General features: G+C 38.2%; 1 protein-coding gene across 1 annotated transcript; it reads right to left on the bottom strand.

Annotated features, from left to right (window-relative positions):
- Positions 1–398: 398 nt before the first annotated feature.
- On the bottom strand, positions 399–10,875 carry LOC146465479 (uncharacterized). The gene is made up of 6 exons (XM_085128366.1): positions 10,049–10,875; positions 6,551–6,825; positions 6,298–6,412; positions 4,372–4,411; positions 3,802–3,928; positions 399–3,102 (listed from the first exon to the last, which is right to left on the bottom strand). The coding sequence occupies exons 1-6, from the start codon at positions 10,122–10,124 to the stop codon at positions 2,584–2,586; spliced, it is 1,152 nt and encodes a 383-aa protein (XP_084984492.1). The 5' UTR covers positions 10,125–10,875; the 3' UTR covers positions 399–2,583.
- Positions 10,876–16,164: the final 5,289 nt, after the last annotated feature.

A 16,164-nucleotide genomic window follows, 5' to 3' on the forward strand; every position in this document is an offset into this window, starting at 1 on the left:
ATACGTGTGTTTCATGGCTCGGGACAACATGTTTTTCTTTCCATGTGAGGTGTGTTTCGTAAGTCATGTTACACAGTGTTAGACTGTGAAATATTCATTTATTCATTTGTACTAAGGCTTTTCTGGCTCCAAAATACTTCTGTTACTGATGTCTAGTGTGCTAATTCCGTTTCGGGATTTAGAAACCATGAAACGCACGTATACCTCGAAAAGAAAACGTCCTGTGGAATGGCCTGCGTATCAACTGGCCATGTTGCCTGCATCTGGGCAGACCTGGGTTCGATTCCTGCTCGGGACAAACATTTTTTTTTTAAGGTTTAGCTCGGGACAAACATGTTTTTCTTTTCATGTGAGGTGTGTGTCGTAAGTCATGTTACATAGTGCTGGACTGTGAAATATTCATTTATTCATTTGTACTAAGGCTTTTCTGGCTTCAACGTAGCTCTGTTACTGATGCAGTTTTTAATAAATTATGATATATAAGGAAAGGTCAACAATGAAACCTACACATATTGAACTGCATGGCTCTGAAACGACAAGGAAAGAGCCCGGAAGTCAAGTTGAGACAGTCTTATTATTGCATTTGTTATCTATAATTCTTTAATGCTAAATACGTTCTTAAAATCTGTTAAGAAAGCCTTATATTAATGTAGATTTACCGGCCATTGCATAACCGTAGAGGTTCCTCAACTGAACCAGCGCTAAAGAAATTTGCTTGTTGAACGTAATCATTTGCAGTGCTATTTGACAAATCAATATCAAGGACATACGAAGAGAGATGAAGAGTTATCATTTCATTTCTTATATACTACTTTAAGTTGGATTATACTAATAAACTTTACACCTCCAACTACCGGCGCTAAATACCCTATTCTATATACAATATACCATGTACTACACTATGTGCTATAACTATCTATACCTATATACTATGTACCATGTACCATATACCACTGTATATACTATATGCTATAAACCATCTTTTCCTGTACTATATACTATAAACATGTGTACCACAATACTAAAATCCTTTTTGCCCCGGGAAGAGGACGCATGTGCTTATGTAAGTACGTCAGAAGTGAACCCGCCCTAAACGCCATCATCACTCAGTTATTCCTTGGGTTCACAGGTCGTCTTAAAACAGGAAATCGAGATTTTTCTAAAAAAGAAAAACTATATATGTGGAAGTTCAAGTGCTATGTTTCACGGAGACTCCGATGATGCCCAAATGTTTTTGAGAAAAAAAATTTTGGCCAATTATGCTCCTTAAAGGATTTTGTATTTTTAATAAAGCAATCTTATTGACTTTATTAGTTCTCTTCTCAAGTCAAATGACTCAAAACAGTAACGGTGTCAATACATGAACCTCACCCTGGCTCCAGAGGTTCTTTGCCAAATCACCAAGACTGAAGATGAACCGAATGGACATTTTATACCACTCTGGCACTCATTTGGTTTCCAACAAAAACCTTTAGACTTTGCTAAAAGAAGCAGCTAACGTTCCATATCTACTGTATAATACTCATGCGTAACAATGATATTGCTACAATAATTGACAAATATAATAATAATGCCGGTATTGTTCTAATAATTTATGAGTCTGTGTAGCGCTTTGACTGAAATTTTAACGAAAGACTTTGTACGATTCCCTTTAACGGGAAAAGAAGAAAGGGAGAGAAGTAAACTCAACAAGACTTGGTAAATCTACCAATAAATCATTCGTAAAACATCATTTATATTTTAAGATTTGCTCTACAAGAGGTGAATGGGTCTTGAGTAGCCATATCTCGGGGAAAGTATTGATATCCGGGGCATACACCGAATCAATACCACTATACAGTTACCACAGTAACGATTGCAAAAAGGGTAGCAATAAAATTTGACAGTTGTCAGTTAATCCCGAATATAACGATCCTCCGAGGAAAGCAAACTGAAAGAACTGAAACGCAATCTGAACCTAAAAAAAGGCAGGATTTAAACTGGTCCTTTAACTGGAAAAATTATAATCTTATGTTTACTTCCTGTTAAGTGAGCAATTGCAGCATGTTTTCACATATTAACACGCATCAGTCCATTTACGTTACACGTTTTAGTGACCTGAATGACCTAGACAACTTCTTTTGCTCGTGGAATTTGCTAGTGTTTTGAATACCCGAGTATACTTCATTTCAACAGATGTAAGCTTTCCTTTGCTTCAGCTTAAAGCGTTATTCAATGTAAAGAGGTTACGCCAAAGACCGACAAATTCTGAAAAAGGGTTTGAAAGCTGGAAAGAAATCCGGCGAGCAATCCTATCTATAACAGAAGGCGAGTTGTTGACTCTGAGATGCTAGATTCCCTTTTCCAGAAGTTAAACTTTTCTAAGTTCTGTGTCGCATTCAATCGTGTTGAATGCATGTCATGTTTCGGATAAGAAGTGAATGTGCGCTCTGTTGAACTTTTATGTCATTCACCTATCAAACTAAAGTTTACTACTTACTGTATGTGTGTCCACTGTGTTTTTTTTCTACGATTTTTTGCTAATTTTTCTGGGTCTTTCATCTGACCTGCCTGAAATCTAACACATAAAATTGACTGTTCTTCTCACTGTACCAAGATATATCCCATCGCCTTTATGTGCTTTTCACCGTTATCACCCGCGCTTGTTGCTTCGTTTCCACACGTGTTGGAATCATCATGGTAACCTCCGGTACCAAACCCGATTCTTGAGTCACAGCTATCGCACTGGGCCTGGTTGTTACCAATGATACCAATTCTTGCTGTACTCGCACCGTTTAGGGAAGGTGCCGCATTGAAGCCTTCCTTGTTACAGTTTTGCTGCAAAGATGCTTGGGAGCCAACCAGCATCTTCCATGTGTCACGACCCAGCGAGGTATTACGATATTCCCCGTCAGCGATCAAAGTAAACAGTGAACTGGCTTGCTTGTTTACTGTAATAAAGTTGACCTGCTGGCCGATCTTCATACCGAGGCAGATCTTCGAAAAGGGTGTGTCCCAGTAACTAGGCATTTTAGTCTCTTGTGAATCGAAGCCAGTCTGCCCTCCTGCAAGGTTGAAGGTTTCCTTCTTGGTCCAAAGACTGGATCGGTAGTGAAAGGTCGTCTATAAGAAGAAAGAAGAGAAAACAAATCACAAAGTGATAAAGCAAGCAAAGATGGAAACCAAAAGAAGAGAAAAGAACGGTATCCAGAACAATTGGTACGCAATAGGGTAAAGAGACAAAAAGCAACTTGTAACAAAAAAAATCTTCAGGGAGGACTCATATCTAAATGTGTTTATCGAAGAAGGCCTTGCCTATTTCATGTTAGTTCAGTATTTTAGCTTTACAAATTTTTGCCCTTGAAAGTTTAAAAAAATTCGAAAATTTAAGGACTCTGAACCCCTTCCTACGAATTTGTTCAAACTTTTCAAACAGTTGTATCTAAGCATGCTGATCACAGTTCTGTAACAAACATGGGCATCAGTGAGTTCGCCTTTGAGTTATAACCACTTAATGCTCAAATTAAGGTTGTTTTAACAGGTTGCACTCTTGCTATGGTAACCTATTGTGCCAACGAAAAGATCAAAACTTGTACACCAATGATTAGGAATTTGTTTCATACCAGTATTGCTGTATCAACTGATAAATTAAACAGTTGTTTTATTGATCTGTCAAAGTAAAATGACTGCTGGAAACCGGTTCCGGCCACCTTAAACGCCATTGGAAAGGCCGGGTGCCAGCCGCATGGTTGTTTTCATTTTATTTTAAAATTTCTTTAGTTCAATATTACATAACTATACGTTTTATTTTCAACATATGACCTTGTTGCCGTCAATTTTCATGACCGGCGTCCATCCTCCTTCTCCACATCCAAAATCTCCCATGTGACACAGAACGGAAGTTGGTTTTGAGTCCAAGATGAGGGTAACAACCTGACTGACGTTCAACCTGTGAAGGGTTGTCAAGAACACAAGAACACATTTTAGAGCACTCTTAGATTATGTTTTTGGCGATCCATTCATCCAGACGAACTTACCATTTTCTGACCCTTGGGTCTCTGCATGAGAATGATTCTTGGTGTTGGTCCCAGTCAAGAACAAGAGCAATTCTTGGCTTCTTATAAGTCTCGTAACGTGACTAGATTTACAATGCAAAGCTCAATTATGAGACAAGAGGACGGGGAGGGGGTTTTAGCCTAAGTATCTCATTTCACACATCTCATATTGGCAGAAACCACATAAATACAGGTGCTGACGATATTCGTTGAAAAGCAGCTTCTACTTTTAAATAGTTCATAATTGCTGATTAATACTTTCAAATATTAAATAATGGCTGACAGCTAATATAAGGGCAGTTTTGCACCAGAAGCAGTTTAAATTATACTATCTTACTTGTATTTGTCAAAGAAATCCTTGCATGAACGTTCTGCGGCTGAAATGGAAGTAAAAAATTACTTGGATAAAAGTCATTATATTTCAGTAAGGCTGGCATTTCCCTTTGTACGCAATAAAGTTGTCAAGATGTATCTCCAACTCTGCCGAACTTTAGCCATTTCTTCTATTTCCCGCCGAAGCTAGCTTATCCCAAGCTTGTTCATTATAGGGGGTGGGGGCTGTCAGCTTTTGAGGAAATCGTGGACAACGTATGTTAAAGGAAAGACTAGAAAGTCTAACCATTTGCAGATGTCAGAGCAAAGGCAGCACTCAAATCATCAACACTGAAGATCAACCGAGTGGACAGTTTATACCCCTCTGGCGTTCATTTGATTTCCAACAAAAATCCTAAGACTATTCTAAAACAAACGGCTAACGTTCTATATCTACTGTATAATACTCATGCGTAGCAATGATTGTCGGTATTGTTTTAACAATTTAGGAGTCAGTCTCCCCTTCTGCAAGGTTGAAAGTTTCGTTGTTGATCCAAAGACTGGAACCTAAGTTAAAAGTTTGCACTTCCCATTAACATGGATTAACCCCTGCGATCGAAGGAAGGACTGAGAACGAGTCTGGTCAATCGGCTTATGATGGCATAAATAAGGTATTCCGGAATCTGCCACCAGCCAACCTAACTGAAGCGAACATCAGTTTTAGCCACTAAATGTCTGTAGTTGGACGTAGGCCTTCCCCATTGACCTCCACTGGACATGGTTTTGCGCGACACAGTGCCAGTGCTTTAGGAAACTATCTAAGTCGTCCCTCCATCTCGTCCTTGGTCTTCCTCGGTTCCTTGTGTGTCCCCGGGGCGTTCAGAACGTAATGCGGGTTGTCCAAGGGTTATCTGTTCTTCTTGCTACATGACCAGCCCAATTCCATTTGAGTTTGCTTGTCGTTTCCGTGATATATCGTACTTCGAAATCTGCTATGTTCCAATTGAAATCTGAAGCGAACATAGCAGATTCAATTGGTCCTCTTGAATTTCCTTAGTACGACTTCCTCTTTTCTAGTATTTTGAAGAATCAGAATTTCCAGTCTCAGATATATGCTATATCATACCACAACCATTACCTTACCCAGGCTACGTCATTCAGGTTTGCAGCCAGTTGAGCCTTTGAGTGCGTTAATTCTTAACTGTTGAATTGGTTGAGTACAGCTTAGTGCCAAAATAACTTTGAAGTACGACAATGATTGGTTAAATGTGATTCCCCGCGTTTAAGCCGGTATTTCCTGGTATAAATCACCAATTAATTTCCGTGCATTGTCATTGGATGAAACACGTCACGTGGTACAAAAATCGATCGGCGTTTCCATCACTGGCAGTTCTACATTTTTTTCGACAGTAAAGCGCGCGTTTCAGAAATTTATCCTAGCTTGCTGGTATATCGGATGATAATGCCCTCCTCTTAAAGATTGTCCTAAAAATTTCACAGTTGCACTCGAAGTTTCGTTTCTCTGCCAACTGGTCATTTGCTCGGACAATCAATCAGCCTTGGGCATTGTCATCCCGTATACCTGTCGCATGAAGAGATTTAGTTCATGAAAGCGCTCGGCTCGAGTTTTAGAAGCACTTCAATCCAGAAGATGCCAGTAATTCCAACTTTTCCCTCGTAAAACGATAGTTCCCAGCACGGGACCTCCACTAGCTAAATCACGGTTGTGAGATCAGCTCAGCCCCGTCACTTACTTTTAAATGCGCTGTCCGTACGCAGTCCTGGACAAAGTCCTGGGGGAGACCTGTGGTGTTTAAATGGGATGATCTGTTTCTTTTTATTTACATGGAATGATTGCTAACTATCTCAGTCTAGCGAAGCGCACGCCCACTACAACAACACATTTAAAGTTATCTTTTTTGTACATTTTACATTTGCAAATGTGAATTACCTATTTCGCAGTGTTCTCCGATAAAACCCGCTTTACAGTTGCATTTAAATGTGTGATATTTGTAGTTAGCCAAACATGTACCACTGTTTTGGCACGGGGAAGACAGACATGGAGTCTAAAAAAAAAAAACAGAAGAAGAAGGAAAATTGAATGAGTGACTCAACCAGTTTCGATTGCCGCAGCCAGTCAATTACCACATCAGTGACTCAGTAAAATAATCACATCACCGCCTCATGTGGAAAGCTTCCCTCACCTTGATGGAATAGTGATGCGAGGTGTCGTTCTTCTTGTACTCCTCAGGTTTGCTGTATTTTTCAGAAGAAAGCAACTCACACCATAGCTTTCCATCAGCTCGTTTGGATGCAGCCAAGTTCAAGGAAAGACAGGATGGATTGTTGAGGCATTCAAAGGTGCAATCAAAGATGTCGTGTACTATATATGTTCCAGCCCTTGGCACATCCAAATAATGGAACTCGTCTTTTATGAAAGCGTCTTGTCGGAGATCCGGGTGGTACAAAGTGTTAAACTCTGCGATAAAACAACAAAGAAAATTAACTGTCTTCCAATTTGTTTCCAACTTTAAAACCGCTTTAATAGTCACAATGTAGGATTTTATAATATAATTGCACTTGATCCGTTAATATTTTGAAAAATAAAACATTTTCAACAATGATAGGTTTCGTATACGTATCCCAGGTTTTGCTTTTCTGTTTTTTTTTTTTCCTTTACTGATGGTCCGGTGCCTACTTTTGCTACGGCGCATACGTTCTGCGCATGCCGCGATGATCCGAGAAAGTCGGGTTTCTTAACGTTGGTGCTTGCTAAAACAGGTATATTTTTGCGTCGTTTATAACTAACCGGGAAAAACAGATCTTGGCAAGGGGTTTTAGGATCCGAAGAGAAAATAAAGGGCAACTACGTATTTTTTTTGAGAGATAATAAAGCTTCCATTTGGGAAAAAATTCCATACATGGTTTTGTATTTTGGGGCATTTTAGAATTACTGCTGCTTAGTTACCGTAAATGCTCGAATAAGCACCCAGCTTCAAATAAGCGCCCCGCTTCGAATTAGCGCCCCTCCTAAGGCTCAAAAGTTGTAATAAGCGCCCCCCCTCCTTTTGATGAAAAACTCTTAAGAACTTTTCGAGTTCGCAAAAATTAGTTTTCTGTAAGGTTTTTGAATTTTTATGTTGCAGTTTGGTTTTAAATAGAAATAAAGATAGTGTCATTTTGAGGCTAAAAATTGATAAACGAAATAAGCGCCCCTCTTCGAATTAGCGTCCCCCTCTCGCCTTAGAAAATTAAATAAGCGCCCCGGGCGCTAATTCGAGCATTTGCGGTATTTCTAAAAAAAATGTGTGGTTACCCCCAGTTTTCTTAGTTGAATTCCAATAGCCCTTGCTAAGATCTGCTTTTCTTAAACATAATCAAATAAACTTAAATAAAAAGGTACTCGACGTATCTTGGTTTCATGGCAATCATGACCATATAATTTACTTCGAAAATGCTATGCTAAAGCTGACTTAGCTGTCGCACAAGTAACGGAACAGTGCAATCAGACTATCTTTCATCTGGAAGTGTAATGTGACCCAAACTGCTTTCTTGAAAGAAACAGAGCAATCAATAACTTTAAGGCGAGTACAGTTGGCACTAGAAGAAGCATAATTTAATTAAAGGTGCGTGTAAAGTTGAATTATAATGTCTTATAGTCATCAAAATTATCGTGTATTTGTCTTTCAATTTCGCAAAAATTCTGTGTATTATTGATGTCAAAATAGAGCTGCATATTTGAGTACCTCTACCTTTTCGCTTTTCAATTGCCTGCGGCGGAAACCCTTTTGCTATATAATATATTCAAAATTTCCAGCTTGTTTCACATTCCCCTCGAGTAGTTTGCCACTGGAACTCTAGAATATTTATTTTCCAAAAGAAAGGGGAAACAAGACTTGTTATCCCCCGAGGCAAACTGTATGCCCGTGAGGAAATTGGCAACAAAAGCAGATGTCCTGAGTGTATTATCAAGAAAATGGTTTTAATCCCAGTTGAAAAGTGTTTAGTTAGAACAACTCGCGGAGTAAGCGGCCTTTAACAAAAGAACTTTAGACGGCGTATTCTCTAATCACTTATAGTGCTTATTTTGTTTGCTGTATGTTTCTAATTGTTCAGATTCTTTCTACAAAGCTTTGCGTAACATTAGCCTTTCAGATGAGACATCACAATATGGCTGCACTCCTCCGTTATTTCTGCGTTTTTTTTTTTTTCTGCGTTTTTTGAATTACAACAAAATAAATAAAATTTCTTAAAGTTCAAACATTTTTCAATTGGAAGACCAAAACTCAAAGAAATAGATATTAAATCTTTCCAGCCAAAAAGCGCGATTCAAAAATGTCACAAACGCGCCAATAAATAGCAGCGAGCCACCTTAAAGGTGATTGTATTGAACTACACTTGCCTCTGTATCACGACTGTGCATAAATGTCTCACGCTATTGGCGTGGGTTTAAGTGCACTCTCATCCAGTAAACGCGGTGGGCTTTAGCTGAGTCATTCAAGTCAACAAACAGTTATCGTCTTCTAAACAGACATGTTGCCATATGTATTTTAGCATAGTACACATCCCGTAGACAGCAAAAAAAATAAACTTGCATTGTCAGAAGAACAAGTTACTCTAAAAAAAATAAAAGCGAATTTGCCCATTTTTACGTGTGGAAATAAAAACGTGACCTGGTGGCAAGAAATGTTTCAAACTAATAGTACTTGATACTATACTGCGCATAAGGATCTCTGCAAAAATAAATTCTCTTTATTTCGTTGCCTGGAGGCTGCTTTTTCTTAGACAAGAAAAGAACTTCATGTCCCTAGCTAGCAACCCAATAACCATCTTCTTGATACCAAGAATGTAAGTGAGTACTTAAAGAGACTCCTGACTCCAGTTGTTCGGAGAGCGGATAACTGTCTTTATCCAGTGGATAAAATGTATTGGTTGGAGTACATTCTATCCCCATGTAGGCGATTTATCCACTGGGTGGCGTTGTCCGCTCTTTGAACAACCCGGGGTCCTGTTCTGGATATTGATATAACTTGAGGGATTGTGTCGCTTTCTAAGGTTTGATGCCCTTTTCTTCTTAATGACATTTCAAAATACACTATTGCATGCAACGCTATGCTCGGCTGAACAACAGGGAAAGTTTAAAAAGTGCACTTCAATTTTTTTTATCTCAAGGGAGTAACCTTAAGGCTATGTGTTGTCAAGCTTGCTTAGCACGTATTTTGGTTGTTTTAGGTCGGCGTGTCAAAAACAAACAAATAAATAAATAACATGTTTATTATGCTATTTTACAATGTGGAAACCCCAGTGAGTATTTTCATAACTCTATTTCTATTGTTAAGTGTGTGTGGCCCACATATGCGTTACCATTTAGTAAACTCAGAAAACAGAGACATGTTTGTCATTTACTTTACGCCAAACTAAAAAATAATGCTCACTTACTTCTACGTCGATCCAACAAAGGGAAGATTACCTTTAAAAGCCGATTTTAAAACTTAGGTATGGTCTCATAAAAACTATACTGAAACACCTTTAACTGTTGCGACATCAACTACAGGCTGAAAACAATGCTTAAAAGTCGCTATGAGTATTTGGGAGCATGGTAATAGTTAGGGAAGTAAATTCGTTTCTTAACAGATACGTTTCATATCGAATCCAGTAATAATAATAAAACTAAATGGTTTTCAAATGAAAACGGAACTAACCTAGAGCCAAGATTTCCTTGGGTAACTTTGAAGACAGCCCAACAACGAACAACCAAGAGGTGAAGAAAGGGAACATTGTAGATCGGAAGATCTTATGTCGAGCGTTCGGGGAAATTCCGCGGGTTGTTTCAATTGAAAGTTCTGTCGCTGTTTTGTCTCGGGCTTAACGCAAAGACGACATTTCCGCAGTTTCATAAACTGTGAAATGCCAGTTTAAGCCAATGACTTGTCTTGTTGTGTTATTGGCACATTCGTTGACTGGCAAGAATATACTACGCCCTACAATTTATCCGATCCATTTGTTTTGTTTAAATTTCCATGGGAACGTCGATATTATAGTACAGCCACCTTGAATCAGCTGCCGCTAGTCACATTACGTTTCTTCTCATACCCGAAAGTTACGAATATATCGATCGGTAATCCACTTTTCGTTTTTCGATCTTTCCACATGAACATTGCCATTCCGGTACGTTAAGAGTTGGTCTGTACGCTAAATGCAAGCAAGAGTCAGCATAAGTGCAAAAAGACTTGCCCACAAGCCGAGTTCTTTTCCTGGGGAATTCGAAGGTTTCCTAAACACGAAGGACTTCGAGGAAGTTAAAAATTGATGACCCCTTAGGGATTAGCGGGAAATGGAATATTTGGGTAAAAAGTTTATAGGAAAACGGGATATTTTGGGAAGTATTAAAAGGGATACGGAGTGTCGTATTTCAGATTGAATGGGCTACAATTGAGAAGATCGGGATTTTCAAAGGGGCACTGTGTGTTAGTCAAAGCTGATCAAAGATTTGACAAAGAACCTCCTCTTCTTTGAACAAAAATGTCCATTTTTTCCAAGTTGCAACCATTTCCATCCTAGCCATCTGAAGGCATACATAATTAAGACCAGATCCTGTGTACTAGTAGACTTATTTTGAACAAAATTGAACCATTATTTCAACGTTTCCATCAAAGTGATGCGTGTAGACTAAAGAGTGATGAAAGCTGCCCCTTTAAGCCAAATATTAATTATATATGGGATATTTTTTTACACGCTTTATTTAAATACGCAAATACACTTAGGTTGCTTACACTTATATAAATTACTTACACTTATACAGTATTTGAATTTTACAAAGTACTTTTCTGTTAAGTTAAAGGAGAAAAAAAAGACATCTAAGTAATCGAGAAAAAGAAAAAAAAAAGAAGAAAAAAATTATTAAGATAACGAAAGAGGTTAAACAAAAAAGCTACAAAATCGAGCCTCTGCATTAGCTTACATATGAGAGTTAAGAAAAAATGCATCACCTCATTCATTTTGATTGAGAGCAGAAATTCCATTTAAGCACATTTTTCTAATTTCCATTGAATAGTAAGTTTGTTTACAAGTTCATCTAAAGACAATTCTTTCTGAAGGTGTTTAGAGGAGTAGATATATTGTTTGACTAAGATGATGAGTAAATCTAGCCTGCGTCTTTCGGGGTCCGAGAGCGTATCAGTTACATGATGTATATCACGAAAGACAATTTGTTCGTTCGAGAGTGTTATTGTAGTACCTTGGCACTGGTTGAACCATGATATAATTTGCGAATAAAGTTTTACAGACTCCCTGCAATCAATAAAGGTGTGTTCTATTGAATCAGCACTAGAGCAATATATACATTTATCGTTATCCGCTAAATGAAATAGTTTGAGTTCTCTCCTTGTTACAGTTATTCTATGCAGAAAACGAAAACAAACGTTTGTGCTGCTCTCCTTTTCAACTCGGATGGAATGGCTGAAATTAGTTGAAAGAGGGTCGTACAGGGGTATTTTCGTGATGCGTGATTAGCTGATTTTGTTTCCCGTGAAACGTGAATGTAATAAATTATTTTTCGTAATCCGTGACCTGAAAGTTTTGCGTGACCCGTGAAGAGCTTGAAAACGAAATTTTCATTTCTGTGATCTGTGATTTGCTATTTTTTTCTGTTCGTGAACCGTGCAAGAGACCCCCCCTGTGCGACCCTCTTGAAAGTTGCGCAAATAATTTCTGGTAATGTTAAATTTGTTGCTAAACTCTTCAAATGATAAAAACTTACCATTTGTATTTAGCACATCCTTTACTAATACAACTCCGCTATCAAACCATGACTTCCAAAATAAGGTAGCATTGTCTATGGTTATCGACTTGTTATTGCAAAGAATGAATTCGCCATTTGGAAGGATGTTAGTAGTATTCTCGAGATCTTGAAAGTACTGAAGAAGTTCTCGATAAAAGAGAGGCAGACCTGTTTTCAAGAGTTTTACATTATAGTTGCATTTAAGGAGAAATAATAGGCTGCCATGTTTTCGAAAGTAGTAATTTGGGATTGCCTTCCATTTATCATCAGACGTGTCCAGTAGTCTACCAATCTAAGCTAGGCGTAACGATTTAATAACTGTGTGAAAATTAACAAAATTGATTCCCCCTTTTTCTACTGGTTGATACATAACTACTCTTTTTATCTTGTCTTTCCTGTTTTTTCATAGAAAGGCAAAGAGATTCTCCTGAACAGTTTTGATAATCGATTCTGGAACTGTCAGCATGGATGCTGCATAAACTAACTGTGATATACCTAAAGCTTTCGCCAATAAAGACTCGCCATATATCGTGAGATCTCTTGAGAGCCACAAGTTCAATTTTGTTTTCATTTTCTTTATCTTTGCGTGAAAGTTCTCTTCAGTACATTTATATGTATTGTAGGATAGATATACTCCAAGAACTTTAATGGGTTCTTCTGTTGTCCTAAAGTCAAGTACTTTCAAATTACTATCTTTCATGGAACCCATCCCCATAGCTTTTGTTTTCTTCTTATTTAATTTTAAACCTGAAATATTTCCAAAACGATCCAAGATCTGTAAATAAGGTTTGAGTGATTCAACATTTTCCGTTATTATAGTGGTATCGTCAGCAATCTGTGAAATTTTGACCTCCTGGCCGTCTGGGAGGGAAATGCCTATGTAATCTGAATCTTGGCGTATTTTTACTGCTAGCAATTCCACAGCGAGGATGAATAAAAGAGGACTTAGAGGACAACCTTGACGGACTCCTCTTGATATATTAAAATACGTTGTCAAAAACCCACCATTCATAACTGCACTTTGTACACCGTTATAAAAAATTGAGATCCATTTTTACACATTTGGGCCAAAATTGAAAGCGTTCAAAGCTTTAGTAATGAAATCCCATTCAGGGCTATCAAAAGCCTTTTCGAAGTCTATAAAAAGAAGCAATCCCGAAGTCTTTTTAGCATCTAGATATTCCATTATATCACTTAAAAGTCTTATGTTTTGGCCTATGTATCTTCCTTTGACAAATCCGGTTTGATCTGAATTAATTAATTTTGGAAGGTATTTTTCTATTCTTTTTGATAAAGCTTTAGTTAAAATTTTATAATCGATGTTAAGTAAAGATATTGGGCGCCAATTTATGAAAGTAGTAAAGATATTGGGCGCCAAGTTATCGTATCTCCATCCTCTAATTTCACCTCGCGTATAAGTTTTTTTTCATAGTTCGTCTTCTTTAAGTTGAAAAAATATTTTGTCGGTTTTTCTCCCTGTTCAAGCCATTTTGCTTTGGATTAAAAATAGCTTCCTTTCCTCTATTTTCATATATCTTTTTCAATTCTTCTTTGGCGGCTTCGTACTACAGATGCAGATCCCCCTCACCTGCGACTCGTCCCTGGCTAATGGTGCCTTGTAACTGTGAAAGGATAAGCCAGTTTAACAGGTTCAAGCACTAGGCGGACGTACGTAAGAGCAAGTGTTCATACTATGATCGCTTTGGCAAACGCTGTTCACTGCGTTTCCTTTTTCAAAGCTGCAATGCTTGTGTGAATTAATGCTTCTGCAATCTGCTGTTTGAGTGTAGATTTCTTGTGTTTATGCCTAAGATCACCCAATCCTTGTGCATCGATAATTATTAAATCAGTAAGGAACCCCATAATTTGTGAAAGTGAATATATGAAAATTCATACATTTGAACTGCTGAAGAAAGAATAAATATGTAAATGATTATCGCAGTATATGCGCAACTTAAGCAGTTGCGAAAAGAAAGCCTGAAAACATTCAGGCTTGAACCGGATTAGATCGGATTCGAGCCCATGACCTCAGCGATACCGATGCAGTGCTCTACTAATTGAGCTATCAAACCATACTGGGAGCTGGTCACTTTATGATAGATGTGATGTAGATGTGATGAATAATTTGTCTAGCACATTACTGGAACAAAAAGGATAAGACGAAATAGTTTAATACTAAGCGATATTAATTGTGTAGTAAAAAAACTAGACCATAAAAAAAGTAAACACAATGAGTCAATCAAAGTAGAAGCAAATACGTTTAAAGTATAGACCGGGCATCAGGGTGTGCGCTTACAGGAGCTAGGTTGAAAAACATGACGCACCACAGATTGCGCGGTGTGCCTGTCATGCCCACGAAAACAGATATTTCGGCTCGAGGATTACAATCAGAATAATGTAAACAGTACGTATTATTATGATTTCATCTATCCAAAATGAAAAATAGAACTTTTTTTAAACAAGACTGCTAAAAAATCTGCCTTGCAACAACGGTAAACAACACAGTAGATTGAGAACAGAAAAATTTCAAGCTCCCTGTAGTTAAGGAGAACTCTGGAAACTATATGAATTATTCATGTCGTAAACAAGCGAAACCGTTGCGCTTGTTTACGGCATGACTAATTGATATAGTATTCAGAGTTCTCGTTAAGGTTACCTTATACCTTTGGAGGTGTCTCGCGTCCAAGCCGTGTAGCACGTCCGGTTTAAACGGTAGATACCTAAACCCCTGTATCAAATTAAAGCTTATAGAGCTGGCTATCAAACTATACCAAGAATTGAAATTAAATGAATTGTCGAATTTTCACCACCTCTAAATGCGAGCGTCCGAATCACCTTTTAAAGGCTACAAGTCAAAGCGAATTTTGTTTTTCTCTCATTTAATTTGCGCCTCAGTTTCCGGACCCAAAGCGCTAAAAAAAACCTGTCTGCGTTTTGCGATATTCAATCGCAGTGAAAAGTTACAGAACATTTTCGAAATACGATTAAAAATTATGTGTAGTGATGGTATAAAAATCGCTCTCGGAGAAAAAAAAATTTCGAAAGAAAAAATTCGCAGACACGTTTTTGTTCTTTATATGTTAAACTAGCTACTGTCGTATATTGAAGGCAAACGAACAAATTCCATTTGAGTTTTAGCTCATCTTTAAAGTGTCCCCTTCAAGAGAAAAAATTGATTCGAGAAAAGTGCGCTAAAAATTCAGTCGACAATTTTTTTTATTTCACAATTCTTGGTATAGCTTAATAGCCTGCTCTATACGCTTTAATTTGATGTAGGGGTTAGGTATTTAGATTTTCAACCGGACGCTCTGCATCGCTTGGACGCGAGACACCTCTAAAGGTATACGGTAACCTTAACCACCGGAACATAAGAACATTGCCCTTTTGGAGGTGAGAAAACGATCAAGGTACGTCTGCTTTCCAGAAACGTTTTGTTTACAGAGACTCGTTTTTCGTGAAATTGGTTGTGGAAACGATATTAGCCAGGAAAGGATTTGTCGGATAGGATTTGCAAATCGCTCGGAGGGCAACTGTTTTAATTACAAGGATACCAATAGCTGTGTCATGCAAGTCACGGATTGGCTTTTCGCCGGCGAGTAATTAGTGAAGCGATACAAAGCGGAAATGGTGTACTATAAATAGTGAAGAAAATGAATAAAACAAGACTGAGGATGGTTATCATCCCAAGTTTTGGTTTATTACAAATGTTAAATTTTACAATATTTCGGCTCTATTACAGAGTCATAGCCATGTGATTAAATTGAAAAATGGACAGTTATAAATTCTCACCGGGGGCCCCAACTTCCAAACGCCCCAGGTTGAGATAAGTTATGGGAAGAGGCGAGCCCGAAGGGGGAAAGGAGCGGGAGCACAGGCACAAAAGTGAGCCATCGCTGTGGGGAGGAGGGTGGGGCAACAACCTCATATCTTGCGTCCGTTTTAACGAAGAGAGGAATAAACGAATAAAACAGGCCTATTTATACTTAACTTGTAAATATTATGCACAGCCGGTTCCCTGAGGATCCACAGATGCGCGGG

This window comes from Pavona decussata, unplaced genomic scaffold (genome assembly GCF_977016875.1).
Source record: "Pavona decussata unplaced genomic scaffold, jaPavDecu1.1 SCAFFOLD_156, whole genome shotgun sequence".
Classification (NCBI taxonomy): domain Eukaryota; kingdom Metazoa; phylum Cnidaria; class Anthozoa; order Scleractinia; family Agariciidae; genus Pavona; species Pavona decussata.